Here is a 17,496-nt window from a genome sequence, read left to right as displayed (position 1 = left end):
TTAAAAGCCAGCCTCATGGGCATAGTTCTCATTTTTTTTGGAGACCACAAACAAGAGGAATTCTTTAAGGCCATTTCATGAAAAACAGAAGGAAAAAAGACTTTATTCTGCAAAAATTAAAGCAATCCTTTGTTTGAGTAGCCAGAGCCTGACTCCAGGTTAGCACTGGCGCATGTTCTCTGGGCATCTGTTGGCACTGTTTCCCCAGGCAGCCGTTCTCTCATTAAGATGAGCTCGAAGCCATGTCAGAGATATGAAAAAAAATCACCTTTCTTTAGGATCTCATCCCTGTGGCCTCAGGATCTATATATATAAAAGGCTAATATGCTAAGTTTCCCTCTGACCATTCTACCGGTCGCTATGACGTGCACTGACCACCAGGGGGCAGATGCTCAACACAGGAGCTGCCATGATGCGTACTGCCCATTTACAAAGAAACAGCACCACAGTCCTGGTACCAACAAAGCAAGACTCGGCTTCCCCCAAGGGAGACAAAGGCCTCGCCCCCACCCCAGAGCAACAGTCAAGACCCCATGTGGCCCACAGCCCAGCCTGAAAATGGTTGCTATGGCCACCGGGTAATGATATCATGTAGCAACACCTGACTTCCTCTCCCTAGCAACTAGCTTCCTTGGAGTTTCTTCAGCTCAGGAACATGACTTGCTTTATAGCCAGGTGCAAACATTTTACACTTTAACCAAATGTCTGTGAAGCATTTGCCCATGTCTCATCTCATTTGATCCTCACAGAAGTCCTGGAGTAGGTATATAGGAGACTCAGTGGAATCCTATTATCATTTCATCAGCCGGAAAACGGAGATTTAGAAAGTTTAAAAATTTGACCCGACTAAAAAGTAAGAAATGGTGGACCTTGAAAATGACTTCAGGTTTTCTCACTGTGCAGAATATAGTCAAACACTGCTGCAGTTAAATATTTTACCCTTTGTTCTTCCTGCGTGATCTACAATAATAATCTGCTTTGAATTGATATTTACTGCTGTGTTACAATTACCTGAAAGAGAAGTTGGGGAGCTTCACTGAGCTAGAAAAAGTTTCACTAAATCAGAAAGCAGGTCTAATTAAGCAAGTTTATTCTATATCTATAAAAGGCTAAGTTGACTCGCACATGCCCGATACATATAAAGCTCTCACTGGCGCCAAACGCATGCCTGTGTTTCAATCTGTCATTGTCAATCGTGAATTTGGTTGACACTTCTATTATAGAGAAAGGGCGAATAGCAGTATTAAAATATTTCTTCTAATTCATTTCCTTTCAATGTGCACAAATCTGTGCACTAGGCCACTAATTTCCAGATAACATGCTAAACGAAGAAACGTTTTGCACCAAAAAGAAACAAGCCAACACTCTACCCTTGCAAACCCTGTTTATCACACTGGGAACCACCACACCTTTTCATTCAGTGCTTATTATGATCCTGGCAGCGAACTAAACTGTCGATGCAGCCCCTGCTTCTCAGGGTCAAGTTTTACTTCTTTCTCTGCTTAAAGTGTAGGTGGCTAAAGCTACTGGTTTTCAGAGCTCTTTGCAATAGTCTTAGTAGCTCAGGAATGACGGTGAGAGGACATAAGGATGGTCTGATTTCTCCATGAATGAGGAGGCTGTTACTGGGGTCCCAGTGACAATACCCAAAGCAATCCTATGGAATTGTTGAGTGCCAACAATGTGTAAAGTGCCACTCGAGGGCCTATATGTAAATTTTACCTCAATTTACAAAAATCTATATGGGCACTTAATCAACTGATTTATGGTTGGAATTGATTGTTTAATGGAGTGGAGTCTGTTCAACTTGGGCTAATCAAACATTGATTTAAGGACTCTTGAGAGTGATTATTCTTGGCTTTATAAAATTCCTTGGATTTATGAGTAGAATAATGAGATTCATAACTTGAACTTAAAAGCTTAAGGAAAACTACATGGTGATTTGCTGATATAGACACAGTCCTTGGGCAGCAATTCTCATGGTCTCTAAGTGCACGTCTATTCCCTCTCCTGGTTGGCTGGACTCCTTGGGAAGCAGGATGGTAGCTTTCTTTTCCTAGTATCTCCTGCATTTAGCACACAGCACACGACTATGGATGAGGTATAAAATATTTCTATCACCCCCGAAAGTACACTTGAGCCCCTCTTCCAGTAAATTCTCACTCAATCTAAATAAAAATCATTATTCAGATTTTTATCACCAAATTCCTGTAACATTTTAAATTGCAGTTATAAATGTAACATATTCAATTTAGTTTATAAGCACTTTAAATGCCTAATGGGGTAAAAATAAAATCCTAACAAGGTAAACCTTCCCCAATCCTTAAGTAGCTCTTAGAAATCTAATAAATTAAACTTACAAATGTAGTGAAACTCAAGCTCTCTTGAACATTACAATTTTGGTTTGAAACAAACTGTTTTATGCTTACAACTTAAAATCGCAAGTCTAAAATAAATGACATGTTTCAGATTGGAATCTCAAAGCTAACCTGTCAAATTTCTATAATATGTCATATTCTCTTAAATGCTACAAACCCTTAAAATGCAAACATATGTTTTAGTCCTAAATTGTTACACAGAATATTGATTCTATGAATATTATTTAAGGCTCCATCTTTATACAAAATGCTCAAACCTCTTGGGGAGGAAGAACAAAAGAGCTTTATTTCCTAAAGTAAGCAAACTGGTCACCTCAAAGAAATTGAGGTTACCAGGTCCAGGATTAATGGCCAAAGATTTGAGAGTAATTCACAAGGTTCTACTGGTACCACAGTAGCATTCTCATCGGGCCCCTGTTATGGTGGGTTGGACAGCATTTGCGCTTCCCCAGCACATGGGATTGTTTCTTGCCATGAGAATTCCCCTGGGAGTCTAACTTATTAATCATCTCTTTCAACTCTATCACCTGGTTTGAGTAGCCGACATTCAGTTACCACTCCAGTGGTTTTACTACTTGAGTGGATTCAAACCATTTATTCACTGGTCGATTCTTGTGTCTTGCTTCAAGTCACATTCCTCTGGTCATCTGAATGACATCCACCTCAAAAGGCTATTGGGTTAATTAAATCGGGAAGTGACGGGACGTTGGTCATTATTGTTTTTGTGTACATTTGCATAAGTCATACTACTCTTCCTATCAATACACTACAGGCTATACCTTGTTGTGGACCTGAAGCCACTAGAAATAGTCGTCATCTCCTGACACCTGCAAGGGTGGACAAAGAAGCATCTACCCAACCTCTGGCTTCCTTGAACTTCATCACAGCCCGATATAGAGCTTGCCTGGTTAGAGGATTAAGCTACTATGACAGTTTTCATCACCTCATATATATGAACTTGCTATATCTAGTGAAAATACTTTTAAAAACATCATTAAAAGCTCTATCATAAATTCCTAGGTGGGGAAGTTACCTCACTTGGTTGTAAAAATCTTTATTTGTGCTGCTCCTCACTGAAAGCCCTTTGCATTCATTCAGTGGTAGCCTCAGGCTTTTTAAATAGCTGAATTTAACATTTCATCTTTCTGTTTCAAACAAAAGTAACCAGTGCTACAATTATGCTCTTGTTAACGGACATTTTATAGGCATGACTCAATTATTTTGCTGGGGAATTTCAAAATTGGAACAAAGGTCTTCAGTTTTCACTACAGCATTTAGCAATTAAGAATAGAAGCTAATCGAATGAAAAGTAAAAGATGATGCGTCCCATTTCTCTCAGAATCAGCGACAAAGGTCATTTCAGCTTGCTTCTCATAAAAAAGCAATTTTATATTCATTTATTGAGAAAGAGAATTTAAACTAGATATTGAGAACCAGAAACTAAAGAAGTTGGTTCAGTACCAAAATGATGCCTGGTTGGGGTTGTGCTTGCCTCTGAACAGCAGGCATAGGAACAAAAATGGGACCCAATCTTCTACCTGACAATCACCTTCTCACCTGGCATCATTCCTCTCACACCTCTGACTCTCTTCCCTGGAACCAACCAACTACCAATATCTCATGTGACAGCTGAGTTAGTACTACAATGGCCATTTCTTAAATTTGTCACAACCTGTTCTTACTATTCTGGATATTGTGCCAGAAACATCACCCCTGCTTCTCTAGTCAAGCATCTCCAAATATTTCAAGGCAAGGAAGTTGTGTGTGGATTAGTGTAGGGGAGATGTGATCAAGAATTCCTGTAATATGTGAAGAAACCACATTAAAATACATCACTAAGCCGAAACCGGTTTGGCTCGGTGGATAGAGTGTCGGCCTGCAGACTGAAGGGTCCCAGATTCGATTCTGGTCAAGGGCATGTACCTTGGTTGCGGGCACATCCCCAGTAGGAGGTGTGCAGGAGGCAGCTGATCGATGTTTCTCTCTCATCGATGTTTCTAACTCTCTATCTCTCTCCCTTCCTCTCTGTAAAAAATCAATAAAATATATTAAAAAATAGCCGTAACCGGTTTGGCTCAGTGGATGGAGTGTCGGCCTGCGGACTGAAAGGTCCCAGGTTCGATTCCAGTCAAGGGCATGTACCTTGGTTGCAGGCATATCCCCAGTGGGGGGTGTGCAGGAGGCAGCTGGTCGATGTGTCTCTCTCATCGATGTTTCTGACTCTCTATCCCTCTCCCTTCCTCTCTGTAAAAAATCAATAAAATATATTTAAAATATTTATATATATATACATCACTAAAACCATGTCTTCTCTCTTCATTTCTACTGCTCATCCACTGGGCCCCCAATTAAGGCCTATTGTTTCATATCCATAGCCTTGGAAATCTGCATTACTAAATGCAAATATGTCAGAGGGACTGTCTTCAGAGGCACATACATTTGATCATACTCCAATGTGAGTCACCTGGTAGAATTCTGAATATGACACAATGGTCATTCCATCCAAATGGACAGATTAGCAGATAGTGAAAGGTAGGATCATGTTTTTGAAGAGTTTCAAAGCTGAAATTTGGAAATGTCATCCTGAAAGTAAGACTAAACTAACTAAGCCATTCATTCACTCATTCACTCATTCATTCATTCATTCAAGATTAATCTTATTCCAAAATACTGGAAGACTTTCTACTGATGTCTTCTCATTATTCCTCATGAATATAACTAAGAAGGTAACAGGACCCAACATCCTTTATAAATCAAGTTTTCAAAGACAAGAGCATTGAATCTAAGGAGAGACACTGAAATATGTGCTGCAGACTATTTTAATAGACAGTAAATTTCATCTCCACTGAGCAAAGCTAAATTTGCTGCATGAGTTGTCAATTTTAGCAGATTTGGAGTAAACTGGATACGTAACCCTTATACACACGCAGGAGTCAAAACATGTACTTTCTCCAGAGACAATGAATTTCTGTGCAGTTGAGAGTTCCTTTTCTCCTTTGTCATGGGAATCCTAAGACTTGAACTTGGGAGATCAGCCTTTACTACAGTGCCTCATCATAATCTAGTTTCCAAATGCCATTGTATTTGCACTGTTACATTATCATCGTCCCAGAGCTGTTTACAGGAACAGCCATGGATGACTGTGGGTTACCTCATGTGGTTTAATGAGGCCCAGAGTCTGACTCAAGTTATACGTTGAGAGCTTTCTCATGAGGGCTCAGCTGGGGTAGGAACCTAACCCTTCTCTGCTAGTGAAACAGATTATAACTTTGGACATTCAAGTTGGCCCCTAGCAGGACAAACATCCAAGATCAGACACCTGTCCACACCACACAAAAATCATGTGTGATATTCAGGTGCTGGTCTGAATCCAATGGCTCTAGATGAAGCAATTGCCAAGGTTTCCATAGAGAGTGCTTTGACATAAAACTGCACAATGAAATTAATTTAAACTTGAAAGTTCATCTTCCCAGCAATTTCCCCCCTTATTCCAAAGTTTACAGTGGAATGTCTTTAGGGCTTGGTGAATGACTGAAAAGTTTTCTAGAGACCCTGATTTCCCAAATCAATTTTCACCATTTCTTACAAGGTACCATAACATATCACCTCTTCCCTTTACCTACAAGAAATTTGTCACTCCACATGTCACCTAGCACTGAAAAAACTCAGAGAAAGCCAGTAAGAGAACAATCTTTCTATTAAAATAAAAAATAGTTTCAAAACTTAGTGTGAAAAATAATAGCAAAAGGAATTTTTTTAAAAGTTATTACAAACAAGGCAAAATAAGCAAAGGGGCTAATGCCAGGACTTTGATGGGATGCTGGCTTAGAGGACGGCCTTCTAGGTTGAGCGCAGGCAAGGATGGTGAGGTCAGCTGAGCCTTGATCTTCTCCAAACTGCTATGACAATTAGTCACCCTTCTGTAGCTTTTCCTTATTATCTCACTGTGGATTCAGTCACTGGTCACAGCTAATTCCCAAAATGAACATTGATTGTGCGCCCAGGTGTATTCCCTATGAAAGAACTCGATTCTCAGAAGGTGTGAAGAATTTGGCACACATCAGTGATTCTAAGTATTTGCTTAACTAATAAATTAGGTCCTCTGATTTTTAAAGAAAAGGATGAGATGATGAAGACAAAAAGTCCACATTTGACCTAGAAATGTTAAGCTGACCCAAATTTTGATCACTTCCCATACGTTTATTCTACATCTCATATATAACTACTTCAAACTCATCCCAATAGAATTTTCTACTTTATTTCTCTCCTGAAGAAAACAAAACCCAGTGACTAAAAACCCACTAGGTTTTAGAATTCCAACTGCTGATTTACACGCAAGCATTTCTTGGGAGTCTAGCTGATACTGCTCTTTCAATGCCTCTACCTCCTGAGTCCTAAACTGCCTTGGCGTTCATACCCTTCATATCTAGTTTTTTAAAAAAGTTGGTACTTACTCTCCAAAACACCATGTCATTTGCTTACCCTGATTTTAAAAACAAGTTATGAAAACAATGGGGAGGGGGGAGACCTTCAAACTCCTTTCATTCTAAAGAAAAGCAGAGTGGAGCTCAGGAAGGAGGTGTGGACTTATACGGATGTGGCATTTCCTCAGGATTCGGTGGGAACTCATTGATTTCGTTTCCAACAATTGAGAGTTGCCTCTGAGCTCTGCGTTTTTCAGCTCCAGCTGGCATGGGGACTATTTTCCAGAGGAGTGCTCAGACTCAAACACAAGGACACCATCAGGAAGAGGAAAAGGAAGAAATACAGTCTAGGAACATAGGATGTGAACTATGAAATTCTTTTCCACTGAGCTGATTTAAAAGACCATCATGCCGGTGCCTAACAAATTCCACTACTGTTTTGGATTTTACTAGTGTTGTGACATTTTTCCCTTGAACGTGTGAGCATTTTGCACCAAGATATCCCTGGAAGGTAGCCTTAGGTTGTGTACTATCTCCCCCGGCTCCCATCTTCATATTATTACTCATTTGATTACTACAGTAAACCCTCAATTTTATGGACTTCTGATTGAACTGACAAAATTTCTGGAATGTATGTCACGTGTGGAAATTAACACCCTGTTAATTTTAAAATGCTTTTAACCAAGACTTGCTTATAATTAAATTCACAGGTTGGTTTTTTGTTATTAATTCACTGTTATTTTAGGCAATTTTAGTGAATAGAACATATGTGGGGAAACCACTGTAGTAATTTCACTGACATCAATAAATATTGCATATCTACAATTGCAGTCTACATATTTAAATCAGGGAGCAATCAGCACATGATCACAGTGCATTGCACGCAGTAATTGATTCCATGGTTGCCTGGCCTCACTTTCTGCAGCAGTTTTAACCCCTATTAGCTGATGTCCGCAGTGCACTGAGCCACACGCCAACCTGTGCGTTTGTTTACTAGCGGTGACTGGTGAATGCATGCATCTACTAGCCCAGTGATGGCGAACCTGTGACACGCGTGTCAGAGGTGACACGCAAACTCATTGTTTTGGTTGATTTTTCTTTGTTAAATGGCATTTCAATATATAAAGTAAATATCAAAAATATAAGTCTTTGTTTTACTATGGTTGCAAATATCAAGAAATGTCTATACGTGACATGGCACCAGAGTTAAGTTAGGGTTTTTCAAAATGCTGACACGCCGAGCTCAGAGGTTCGCCATCACTGCCCTAGACCTATTCAGTATAAACTTAAAATCACAGTAATACCTATAGAAGACTTTTTTGTGAAATTTAACTTTTTATACACACTTAATGTTAATTACACAAACGTGTCTACTTAAGTAAAAACAGGTAAACTAACTCATTTGTCAATTTTTAACATACGCATTCGGAAAACCTACTTTATTATATAATGGGCTTTTGGCTTTAACGGACACTCCCTCCTCCAAATTAGTTCGTTATATGGAGGTTTTGCTATAGATAATTGGATGCTTACGTTTTTGAAAATTAGACTTTGAGAATATTAATAAGTATGATTAAAAAGGCATGTAAAAATAGGCACTGCCAGTACCACATTATTTCTACTCATAATTAATTTTCTTTCATTATTATCTAGAATAAATTTCCCAAATACCAAATTTCTCACCCACAAAAATTTCTTTCTATTCCAAAGGATGTATACAGAAACAACAATAGTGAAAGGAATGAGTATTCTTTACTCCTTGTCTAGAATAACTTCAAATAGCTTATATGTGTCTATCTGCAAGTTCGCTACAATCAAATCAGTAATGGCTTCATTTTAGAAGCCTATATCTCAACTAAATCTCTAATCTTTTGAAATAAAAATGAAATCTGCTTGTAAATTTCTTGAATGACACATCTATCTATCATTTGAAATTATTGAACATTATAGAATGTACTTTTACGTTAGGATGAACAGCATTTTGTAAATTCAAGCCACACTAATATTGCATTAGGAGCAAGACAATTGTTCTGAAATGACTACAGGCCATAATGGAAACCAGACACTAGTGCTTTAAGAAGTAACAAAACTAGGTAAAATTGAATGAAGTAATCGTCCAAACCATAAAGCATTTGTAATATTTCCCCATAAAACACGGGTAATTTTTTTTTTTTACTGAAGAGAAATAATTCTTTCTTATTGTCCTAAACATCAAATGCCATCACATCATAAAAATAAAATATAGCACCAGGATCACTCCATTTTGTTCATCCATTTATTCCTATAATACATATTCACTTTCTTCACAATAATGAAAGCATTATGCTTGTTCACTATTATTTACAGTGTTGTTTAATCAACAAGGCTCTAATTATTCCCTGGAGAGATTATTGCCAAAAGCGAATCCATCTGAGCAGAGGGTCAGAAAGATCTGGGTTCTGGCCCTAGGCGGTTTGGCTCAGTGGACAGAGCGTTGCCCTGCAGACTGAAGGGTCCTGGGTTCGATTCTGGTCAAGGGAACATGCCCGGGTTGCGGGCTCAATCCCCAGTAGGGGGCGTGCAGGAGGCAGCCAATCAATGATTCTCTCTCATCATTGATATTTCTATCTCTCTCTCCCTCCTCTTCCTCTCTGAAATCAATAAAAATATACTTTTAAAAAAGATCTGGGTTCTGCAACTTGCCCTGCTGTCACTACTGCCTACACACTCTTACTTAATCCCAACACACTGCAACTGTGGTCAATTTCACAGAAATATATCTGACAACCAACATGCATTTAATATATGCCTGGAGTGTTCTGAATTGTGTTCCCCCAAAAGATATGCCCAAGGCATATCCCCTGGTATCTGTGACTATGACCTTAGTAGAGGCCCGGTGCATGGGTTCGTGCACTGGTGGGGTCCCTTGGCCTGGCCTGCACCCTCTCCAATCCGGGACTCCTTGGGGGATGTCAGACTGCCAGTTTCGGCCCAGTCCTTGTAGGCCAGGCCGAGGGACTCCGCCAGTGCACAAATCCGTGCACCAGGCTGGTTTCAGCCCAATCCCCACAGACCAGGCTGAGGGACCCCCCCTTGCCTCTGAGATTCATCAGTCTCTTCCATGTTTCCATGCCTGTGCATTGAGCATCTGCCCCCTGGTGGTCAGTGTGCATCATAGCTACCGGTTGAACGGTCGCTTAGGCTTTTATATATATAGATTTGGAAACAGGGTCTTGGCAAATGTAATCAAGTTAAAATGAGTTCATACTGGAGTAGGGTGGTCCTTAATCCAGTGACTGGTGTCCTTGTCAAAAGGATATTTAGACACAGACACAGAGACACACACGGTGAAGGCCATTTGATGAAAGAAGTAGAGATTAGACTGCTGCAGCCACAAGAACATTAGGAGGTGGGAAGAGGCAGGAAGGACCCTCCCCTAGGGCCCTCGGAGGGAGCTGGCACAGCCACGCCAACTCCTTGCTTTTAGACTTCTGGCCTCCTGACTGCCTGTTTTTTTACGCCATCCAAGTTTGTGGTAATTTGTTACAGCAGCCAATACAATGCCTTTTAAATAGTGCTTTTTCTTGGCTGTTCTTCATAAGGTTGATTAAAATCTACAATATTAGGAATGCTAAGTAAAAAAAGCTGGATCAGGGAATGCTGTGATAGGGGTGGGGGGCAGGACAAAGCAGTTAGTTGATGGGGGAAGAGCGTGTCTGAGGTTCTAGCTCAGCTGTGGGCAAACTACGGCCCACGGGCCAGATCTGGCCCGTTTGAAATGAATAAAACTAAAAATAAAAAAGACCGTACCCTTTTATGTAATGATGTTTACTTTGAATTTATATTAGTTCACACAAACACTCCATCCATGCTTTTGTTCCGGCCCTCCGGTCCAGTTTAAGAACCCATTGTGGCCCTCGAGTCAAAAAGTTTGCCCACCCCTGTTCTAGCTCCTTCCAATTTCATCCATCTTAAATATTTAGCTCCTGCAAAAAAAAATCCAATTTGAAGAAGATTCCATTTGTAAAAACATAAAGGTTGAGGGTATAAAAATCGTGGCCTAGCAGTTTTCCTATGGCGCACACTACACAGAGCTACTCACCTCAACATGTTGACAGGTTTGAATGAGTTTGGCCAAAAGGGTCTCCAGTTCCGTGTTCCTCTTAATAAGGCTGGTGAGGTTACTCTCTAAGTTTTGCTGTTCAAAAAAGAGAGGAAGAATATTATTCTGCATACTTTCAATATTTTACTGTACAACACTCCTACTAGGGAAAACTGATACATTTTTTCAGAAACCTCAATGCGATCTATGCAGTTTCAAGTATTTATAGATTCAAACTGGATTGTGAAAAGGTGTGTTTAAAAGAACCCTTAAAAGATGGTCAAATTTCATTCTTTTGGTTCCTGTGTCTTGCATTAACTGAGGCATCATTAACTGAATGATTAGGTTACTTCTAGGTCAGTGGTTCTCAACCTTCCTAATGCCGTGACCCTTTTATACAGTTCTTCATGTTGTGGTGACCCCCAACCATAAAATTATTTTCGTTGCTACTTCATCACTGTAATGTTGCTACTGTTATGAATCGTCATGTAAATATCTGATCTACAGGATGTATTTAGGCGATCCCTGTGAAAGGGTCGTTCAACCCCCCCCAAAGGGGTCCCGACCCACAGGTTGAGAACCACTGTTCTAGGTTGTGAACTAGGGAGAAAGGAGAGCATTGAATTTCTATTCCTTGATCTGAATCAGAAATGGCAATAATATAAAGAGTATATCCCCACATCAAATCAACTACTATTGGATTGAACCCACAACCTTTTTGGTGTATGGAATGATGCTCCAACCGAGCCACTCCAGCCGGACAAGGTATGCTTATTAATCTGGTGTTCATCCAATGAACACTTTTTAAAAATTTTAATGACCACATCTTTCATTTCCAGTAGGTTCTTCATCACATCTTCTTGTTGAATTACCTTCTGTTCATGTTCCCAGGAAGCAAGTCCCTCCATAAGTTCAAGAGAACTAAACATACTTATTCTTAAGCTCTTTTGAGAAGAGGCAATTCCTATTTGCCTGTGTTTGCATACATTTGCCATGAATCTGATTTTATCTTGCGTCTTGCAATTTTTGTCTGATCGCTCATCTGATGGGAATTTTGTTCCTTGTGTTGTGGTTTGGGGATTGACACAGCCCAACCACGTGAGATGCCCGCTCTGTTGTTAGGGCTTGAGGTTGTTTTCCCAGAGGGGCACTCGCACAAGACACCGATGTGCCAAAGAGTCACAGATGCCGGTTTGACTCAGGGTCTCACCTTCCTCCCATGAGAATTCTGTCTGGCTCTACCAGAGAGGGTGGGAGGTAGCCTTTGAGCCTAGAGTGGCCTCCAGGAGGACAGGGCAGCACCTGCCATGTGCAGGATACACTGCCCCATGTTCCCCTCAGGTCCTCGCTGCCCCAGCTCATCTCTACTTCTTTTGAGCAGCCCAGCTCCAGCCTCCCTTTACCACTTTGCATTTCCTTTCCCGCCTGATTTTTGGAGACTTTCCAATTATGTTTAAGTGTGGTTATTCTTCTTTAAAATCCATTTAAAGTATTTTATCTATAATTCTCATGTGTTCAGAATCCAGCGGCAGGTTTTGTGTATATTTTACCTGGACAGGAAGACCAATACAAAATCTTCAATTTTGGCTTTGAAACACTCAAAGTGTCTCAAATATAAATATTTTAAGGGAGGAAAAAATGATCGTTTCTCAGTTGAAGGATGAGATACAACAAAAAACTGGAGAATGAATTGAAGACACAGTGATTTAGGTGCAACTTAATGATTTCATATTTGCATTAAAAAAAAACTGGCTTTCAAAGCTCTTACTAATAACAACAACAAAAGCCAAAGTTTTCCCTCTGTTTGGATTAAATGAATTGCAACCCCTAGTCACTTTATGGTCAGAGACTAGAGCATAACTTTGAGGCAATCCATTATTCAATGTCCTTTATTTAAATATGACTACTTTATGGTATATTTGTCAACTCCTTTTGGTATGTCAATCTTAAGGAATCATTTTACTTTTCTTTTTGGCTGACCCTTCAGAGGAGGAAATTTCTAGGGAAACACATCATCTAACTGTTTACAGTTCAATTGTCACAGGTATGACTTTTCTAAAGCTAGGCAGCAAGAGAGCCAAATAAATATAGACTAACACATTTCGGTTTTACAAACATCTGCTTGCTTCCCCCTCCCTTGATTAAGTATACATCATGTATAAAATCTGTTTTTAATCAACTAATATATAGACGAAAGCCTGTGGTTTAAACATATTGACCTATCTAGATCCTTGGGGGTTATTCAAATTCAAATAGTGCAAGTGTTACTGAAGTCCGCAAAGAGTTACAGAGTCAGTTAGAAGTATAATAAAGGGAAATGAAGCTGGGAGGGAGACTGTTTCCAAGAAATACCAAAGGGACTGACAACACTTTTGAAGAGAGCCTGGGTAATGGGAAGGTAACAAAATCCAGTCCTCAATGAACCATGCATCCATAAGCTTCCACTATAGGGACTTCTGTGGAGTTTTCTAGAATTTAGCTGTATCACTAACATCCTGTGTGGTGGTCAGCAGGTCCTATAACCTCTTGACTGTGACTGTGCTTTGGCAAAAGAGAGATAATACATTTTGGCATAAGAGCCTTCGGACTAAGTGGATATAAGTATTTCCCTATGGATATCTAAGGAGTTCTACAGAGTACCCCCACCAATAGTTTGAGTTTCCTGTTCTCATCTTGAGAACATCACTATATTTACATCTCCTTATGGAGCTGAGCTTTGTAAAAATCCAAGGAGTCAGGCATGAGTGACCACCCATGTGGAGTGAGGAGACTGGAGTTACCATCCCAGCTGAATTATCCTGGACAAATGACCCTTGGGCTGAGTTTTCCCATCCATAATGTATGAATAATGATAAACCTACCTATCTGTGCTATTGTTAAGATCAGAGAAAAGAAATACATACACACCAGGGGACTATACAAATGTTTGTTGAAATCATGGGTTTCAACATGGATAAAACATTCAGTTTGGGGTCAGTAGCAGACACTATAGGGCCCAACCTGATGCCTTAGGCCAGTGATGGCGAACCTTTTGAGCTCGGTGTGTCAGCATTTTGAAAAACCCTAACTTAACTCTGGTGCCGTGTCACATATAGAAATGTTTTGATCTTTGCAACCATAGTAAAAAGAAGACTTATATTTTTGATATTTATTTTATATATTGAAATGTCATTTAACAAAGAAAAATCAACCCAAAAAATGAGTTCGCGTGTCACCTCTGACACGCGTGTCCTAGGTTCGCCATCACTGCCATAGGCAGTCACTGATCTCAAGCTGGCTGGTGGCTCTTGGCAGCAAACAACTGTTCCTTTCAGCTCTAGGCCTTTATCTGGCCCCAGGCAGGGCAGGCGGAGATGCTGGAGAGAGAACAAGGGAGGCTGATGCCCCTAGGACCAGCCCTCAACCAGTAACTACTGGTAGTTGGTGGATGAACATCTGAGGTTCCTCACCTGCCAGAAGGGACTCCTTTGAGTCCTGTTCTGTCAAATCTTCCAGAGAGTTCCACTGGGAGGAGCCCAGGTGCCCACAGCAACAACCTATTCATGACCATGCCTTCTTCCCTCCCCTTCTCCCTGACAGATGCTGCCCAGGTCACCTCCCAATTTGAATTCTGAGTCAGAGTCTCCTTCTCAGAGAACTCAACTAAAACCTTGTCGACAGACAACTCAATCCATTATTATAAAGCAGTGGTTCTCAACCTGTGGGTCGCGACCCCTTTGGGGGTCGAATGACCCTTTCATAGGGGTCGCCTAAGACCACCAGAAAACACACATATAATTACATATTGTTTTTGTGATGAATCACTATGCTTTCATTATGTTCAATTTATAACTATGAAATTGGGGGTTACCACAACATGAGGAACTGTATTAAAGGGTCGCGGCATTAGGAAGGTTGAGAACCACTGTTTTAAAGTATTACTTCTTATGAGAAGTAATAGCCAAATTAATAGAAGATTCTATTGCTTTTGAAAGTCATTTGCAAATACAACAGATTATTTTCTCTCCCCACCTTCCCTCTACCTTTTTCTATGGACTCTAAACAGAATGGTCACTAGAACTATGATGTGAGCTATAAATGCAAGTCACATTTTCAATTTTCTAATAGTCATGTTAAAAATGTAAAAAGGAACAGGTAAAATTAATTTTAATAATATATTTTACCCAACTCAGTATCCAAAATATTATTTCAACGTGTCATCAATATTTAAAAAATGATGAGCTTTTTACATTCCTTTTTCTTTCTTTCTTTTTACCAAGTCTTGTGTGTTTTCCTCATATAACACACGTCAGTTCCATCAGCCACATCCCAAACACTCAACTGTTGCCTGCAGCTAATGGCTACATCCCTGAACAACATAGCATTAGAGTGTAGAACGGGCTCAGCAAATTTTCTCTGTAAAGGGCCAGGTAGTAAACATTTCAGGCTTTGTTGGCCATTTGCTCACTATCACAACTACTGGACCTACTGTTTTAGTAAGAAAGCAGCCAGAGGCAATATGTAACTGATGGGCAGGGCTGCGTTCCGATACAACTTTATTTACAAAAACAGGTGGTGAGTGAGATTTGGCTCCTAGACTAAGCTCCTTCCTGGGCACATGCTCTTCCTCTGGAATTCATCTGCACAGCAGAGAATAATCCTACTACCAAGGAGAGGGCATAACAAAAGCATAGTATGCATTCAGTACCTGCTGTATCCTATCACCGCTTAGTCCAGTGGTTCTCAACCTTCTGGCCCTTTAAATACAGTTCCCCATGTTGTGACCCAACCAGAAAATTATTTTCGTTGCTACTTCATCACTGTCATGTTGCTACTGTTAGGAATTGTCATGTAAATATCTGATCTGCAGGATGGTCTTAGGGGACCCCTGTGAAAGGGTCATTCGACAGCCAAAGGGGTCGCGACCCACAGGTTGAGAACCGCTGGCTTAGTCCCTTCCCATTATAAATCCGCAAATATTCATTGTTGGAACAGCTAGCACGGGGAACTGAATCTTCATTGGACAACCCTCCTGAAATCAAATGTAGTAAATCAACTAACTACAGGCAGTCCTTGGGTTACGTCATACGTTGTTGCGTGGATACGTCGCCATCTCCCATTTATAGTATTTATAAAAAAAAAAAGTTCCATCATTTCGACGTACGTACATATGTTTTATGTTTTCTATTATTTATTTACCAAAAGTAAAGGTCAGGAATTGTTATCTTTCTTTTCAATTTTGCTCACTGTTTCCCTTCATTACTGCTGTGTCTGTGCTCCATGTGAGTGACGTAGGTGCTTACGTAGGTAGGTTCCGACTTATGCGAAAATCGCATTACGTCAGGCGGTAGGAACGGATCTCTGACGTAACCCGAGTACATACTGTAGTTAGTTCATCTAACAAGTATTATAGATTGTTACAGTAGTGCCTTCTACCCCTGAGGGCGTTTCTCCTTGGTAGCACTGAGTCTGAACCCACGAAGAGGGGCTTGATAGTTTAGAAGCATGCTAAATACTATGTAACTCCATCAGACCACAAGATTTCTGGGAAGGCCAATATTATGCTGTTGACCAGATTTTTATAAACAGGGGTTTATATAAATAGATAGTCAAGCAATGGTCATTGATCCAAACTCTACCTACAACCAAAGTCACATTGCTTCTGACCTTAATTTACTACTTCGGTGTTTTCCCCCCACAGTAGTCTTACTCTGCGAAGGAAAAGGAAAGGATGTGCTAAGGCTATTTGTTGAGCTGGATTAGGCTTGTGAAAGTAGCTATTTGATGGAATTCAACATGCCCTTCCCACCACCATCATTAAAGAAGAGGAATATAAATAATTCAAGATCATCCTTCTAAACACAAAGATGCAAATTTGATTTCTTACTATTGAGCAAAAGTCTGGGTAAAAGTCGAAGTTGTGAAAGACAAAGTTGTAAAATATGTGTTTCTGAAGAATGAGGCTCTCCAGTCTACTTTATGCAGAAAGGATGATTCATTTGTCCTATAATGTTTGTTCTTAATGCCTACACTTCTAATGCATTTTCATACTCAACCTCCTTTAGGTCGGTCTGAGTTGATAACTTAACAATCTGTGGAGGGCCAGTCTCAATACGAGCCTTTAGGCATGGATGTGGACACCAGCTGAGAATGGTAAATCGAACTTAACAGATGAGCTTTGTACTTCTACATACACTGATACCCAATCAAACAGTAAGGTAAGCAGACGAAAATACCCCTAATTTTAGCCTTTGGGGACCTGTACATAAGAGTCGGGTTGCAGGGAATTAATGACTTGTCACTGAGCACTACTATTAAAATGTATGCCTGAAACAGGAGATTTCAGTCATTCCTTTCGGGTTTGTCCAGGCCTGAAAGAATGTTTGCCCTTATTCCGAAGTCAATGATTCAGAATGTCTTTAAAGTATAATATTAAGCCTGGATACCTTTCAAGGCAAACACAGATCTGGTTTGTTTCATTCCATCATATTCACAGCGCCCGACATTCAGGAACTGCGTTTGTAGCCCGACACCCAACACCACCACTCCAGCACCATCAGGATATGAACACGTTGAGCGCCACAAGCCATAGATTTCCTTCTGAGAAACTTGAATCACAACCCTTAATATGAAA

At 40.2% G+C, this 17,496-nt stretch overlaps 1 protein-coding gene across 6 annotated transcripts in view; it reads right to left on the bottom strand.

Moving 5' to 3' along the window:
- MID1 (midline 1) overlaps window positions 1-17,496 on the bottom strand; it is a 355,756-nt gene that overhangs the window by 58,088 nt on the left and 280,172 nt on the right. For 5 of the 6 annotated variants that reach the window (XM_059680037.1, XM_059680036.1, XM_059680041.1 and 2 more), the window contains exon 3: window positions 10,884-10,979. The exons of the other annotated variant lie outside the window; for it this stretch is intronic. In XM_059680037.1, the coding sequence (XP_059536020.1) occupies window positions 10,884-10,979 (96 nt within the window). The remainder of the gene's footprint in view (window positions 1-10,883; window positions 10,980-17,496) is intronic. 6 annotated transcript variants of the gene reach the window in all.

The sequence above is a fragment of the Myotis daubentonii genome, chromosome X (assembly GCF_963259705.1).
Source record: "Myotis daubentonii chromosome X, mMyoDau2.1, whole genome shotgun sequence".
In the NCBI taxonomy this organism is placed as follows: domain Eukaryota; kingdom Metazoa; phylum Chordata; class Mammalia; order Chiroptera; family Vespertilionidae; genus Myotis; species Myotis daubentonii.
This window is presented reverse-complemented; position numbering and strand designations above follow the sequence as displayed.